We start from the raw sequence: 2,981 nt of genomic DNA, 5'->3' as shown, positions 1-2,981 counted from the left end.
AGTTTGAATGCAGACATGAAAATCGCGTCGTATCTTAAGCCAGCTGCTGATGAGCAAAACTGTATTTTAAAAAGCCATTCTTGCTGAGTGCTGGTGGCTCACACCTATAATCCTAGCTACTCAGGAGGCTGAGATCTGAGGATCTCGGTTCAAAGCCAGCCCAGGCAAGAAAGTCCGTGAGACTCATCTCCAATTTACCACCAGAAAACTGGGAGTGGCGCTGTGGCTCAAAGTGGTAGAGCACTATCCTTGAGCTAAAGAGCTCAGGGTCACCGCCCAAGCTGAGTTCAAGCCCCATGACCTACCAAAAAAAAAAACAAAGGCCATGCTCTCTAGAGGCCTGGCTCAAGTGATAAAGGCTTGTCGATTAGCATGTGTCTGGGTTCTATCCATACTACTGAAATTCTTTTTTTTTTTTTACTACTGAAATTCTTAAGTATGTGCTGGAGAAATCATTACCATTCCTTTTTTTTTTTCTTTTTTTTTGCTGGTACTGGGCTTTGAACTCACTTGGCCTATTTGGTCACAGCTGGCACTCTACCACTTGGGCCACAACTCTAGCCTGGCTTTTTGTTAGCTATTTTGGAGATGGAGTCTTATGGACTTTTCTGCTTTGGTGGGCTTCAGACTACAATATAACATCTGATTGTCTAGGATGACAGGTATGATCCAAAGGCAACTAGCTAGACAATATAAGTATTATTATGCGATGTTTTATTACTTTTTAAGTTATGTCACTATTTTAAAAAATTTGTTGTAATGTGTGATATCAGTAACTACAACCTTCATAAAATGATTTAGTCACCAATAATTTTATAGTACAAGAGTCCCAAGGCCAAATTGACAGTCACTTTCCAAGGATACATTAAAAGACCATGTCACTGATATGCTTAAAAATCTTCCAGTGGGCTGGGAAGGTGACTCAGTGGTAGAGTGCTTGCCTCACATGCATGAGGCCCTGGGTTCGATTCCTCAGCACCGCATAAACAGAAAAAGCCTCAAGTGGCGCTGTGGCTCCAGTGGTAGAGCGCTAGCCTTGAGCTGAAGAGCTGAGGGACAGTGCCCAGGCCCAGAGTTCAAACCCCACGACAAAAAAAAAATCTTCCAACGGTTCTTTCCTCACCTACAAGACTCTTCTGTTCCTTCCTCCTCCTCTTCTTGTCTGTGTTCTTCCTCTTGCTCATTCTCTCCAGCCATATTTGCCTCTTTGCCTTTCCCTCACCCCCCAGAAACCAATCACTCTCCCAGCTTTGAGACCAGTGCACTGGCCGTTTCTCTTACATGGGAAAGAATCTCTCTCAATTCCCTAAGTCTTTGCTCAAGTGTCATCAGTTTAATAATCCAAACACCACTGTGGTCCTACCAGCTGCTCTTATCTCCCAACACCTTATACATCGACAATTTATTTGGTCCCTCTTTCCCCTAACTAGTGTAAGGTAAGCCTTTAAAAGCCTGGGGAAACGCCTGCTACTTAAGAACATTTGCTGCATACTGAACGAATAACTCATTTCTCAGCTTGTCACTTTTGAAAATATGGCCAAATTCAGGAGAGAAGTGAGGTCAATGACAGCCGACCTGAATTGGGAGTAAAAGGTGCTTGAAGCTGAAAACCTCAACACTTAAAAGGCTCTATAGTCCCAAAATAAACGCTGTGGAGGTGGGGAAGGAAGGACTCGGGGTAAGGAATAATACACAAGTGTGCACTGTGGATGTGAGGGCCTTACAAAGGACGCTGGGCCTGAGTCACACACAGCCCCTCCCCACCTCCATTCCTCACCGGTACTCTCGGGAAATCTTGGTTCCCCAGAGCAATCCCGGAAATCCGCCCACCAAAACAAACAAGTTCACAGCGAGGGATTGGCGAATTTCTAGACTTTATGGATAAAACAGCGATAACCAAGTAACCCAAAGCAAAGCCTCCAAGTCCCTCCACTCCTGTGCCGTCTTCCCGAAGTCTTGCCGGCTAGGGCTGAGGGCGCCGCGCACGCAGCCCTCCGGGAGGCCGAGGCTCTCTCGACGTCGAGCTCCGGAGTCGCCACGGTCCGCGGGCGGCGGGGCGGGGCGGGGAGGGCGGCGGGAGGAGGCGGGGAGAGGCGCGCGCGGCGGCGGCCACGGCCAGGCCGGGCCTCAGTTCTCCTCGGGCTTGTCGGCCGGCGGCCCGCAGGGCTGCAGCATCTTCTCCATCAAGTTGAAGCGGACTCGGGCCTTGCTCTCGTTCTCGGCGATGGCGAAGTAGTTGAGAAGGTCGAAGTGGCCCATGTAGGAGCAGTAGGAGTCGCGGTGCTGGTTCACCAGCCATTCCCACTTGGTGGTGTCGGCGTGGCCCGTGCCGATGTACTTGGACTGCAGATGCTCCAGCTGGCTGTGGATGGTGTAGCGGTCGGTCATCTCGCCGCCTTGCCTTTCCCTCTCAGACCAGAAACTACCGGCGTGGAGCAGCCACTCTCAGGTTTCCCGCCGGAGAGACGCGCGCCGCCACACGGAACCGCTGGGCTCGCTCGGTCGCGGACGAACGACGTCACCACGACGACGGAGCTGCGTGACGCTCAGCCATAGGGTTTAGAGGAGGAAGCGGAAGTGCATTTTGCCTTGGCATTGGGGTTGCCTAGGAGACACGGCAACGGTGCTGCCCTCGCACGGGGCTCCGCCCTCTTTGGAGAGCGTTGCCTGTTGGTCCTTTTAGTGATTGGGCAGACCTTTTGTCGCTTGAGTGTTGCATGCTGGGACTTGTAGTCTCGAGGGTTCGCGCGGGCCGAGGTAGGAAGAGCAGCGCTTGGCTCGCTCTGGGACTGCCGGAATCACCCCCGGGCGGGTGGGTGTTGAGAGGGAGTGGGGACCACCCAGTAGGTCAGCACTGCTTGCAGCCAAGAACTCCCGGGGTAACTGATCGCTAACGTGGGGCAACGGCCACGCTGGGTGTGGCTCACCCCGACGCGAGCCTCCTCGAGTTCGGGTCCCGGCTTGGTCTCTTACGCTTTGCG

The 2,981-nt window shown here is 52.1% G+C and overlaps 1 protein-coding gene across 1 annotated transcript; it reads right to left on the bottom strand.

The window, feature by feature from the left end:
* Window positions 1-2,050: 2,050 nt before the first annotated feature.
* On the bottom strand, window positions 2,051-2,508 carry Sf3b5 (splicing factor 3b, subunit 5, 10kDa). The gene has a single exon (XM_013026950.1). It carries the CDS (start codon window positions 2,386-2,388, stop codon window positions 2,128-2,130), a length of 261 nt encoding a protein of 86 aa, XP_012882404.1. The 5' UTR covers window positions 2,389-2,508; the 3' UTR covers window positions 2,051-2,127.
* Between the last annotated feature and the right edge of the window lie 473 nt (window positions 2,509-2,981).

This window comes from Dipodomys ordii, unplaced genomic scaffold, assembly GCF_000151885.1.
Source record: "Dipodomys ordii isolate 6190 unplaced genomic scaffold, Dord_2.0 Scaffold98, whole genome shotgun sequence".
NCBI classification, from domain to species: Eukaryota; Metazoa; Chordata; class Mammalia; order Rodentia; family Heteromyidae; genus Dipodomys; species Dipodomys ordii.
Note: the sequence above shows the minus strand (reverse complement) of the source record. Positions and strands in the feature narration are given on the sequence as shown.

Excerpts from the sequence above, each read along its gene's own strand:
- Sf3b5 (XM_013026950.1), bottom strand. The coding sequence starts at position 2,388 with ATGACCGACCGCTACACCATCCACAGCCAGCTGGAGCATCTGCAGTCC.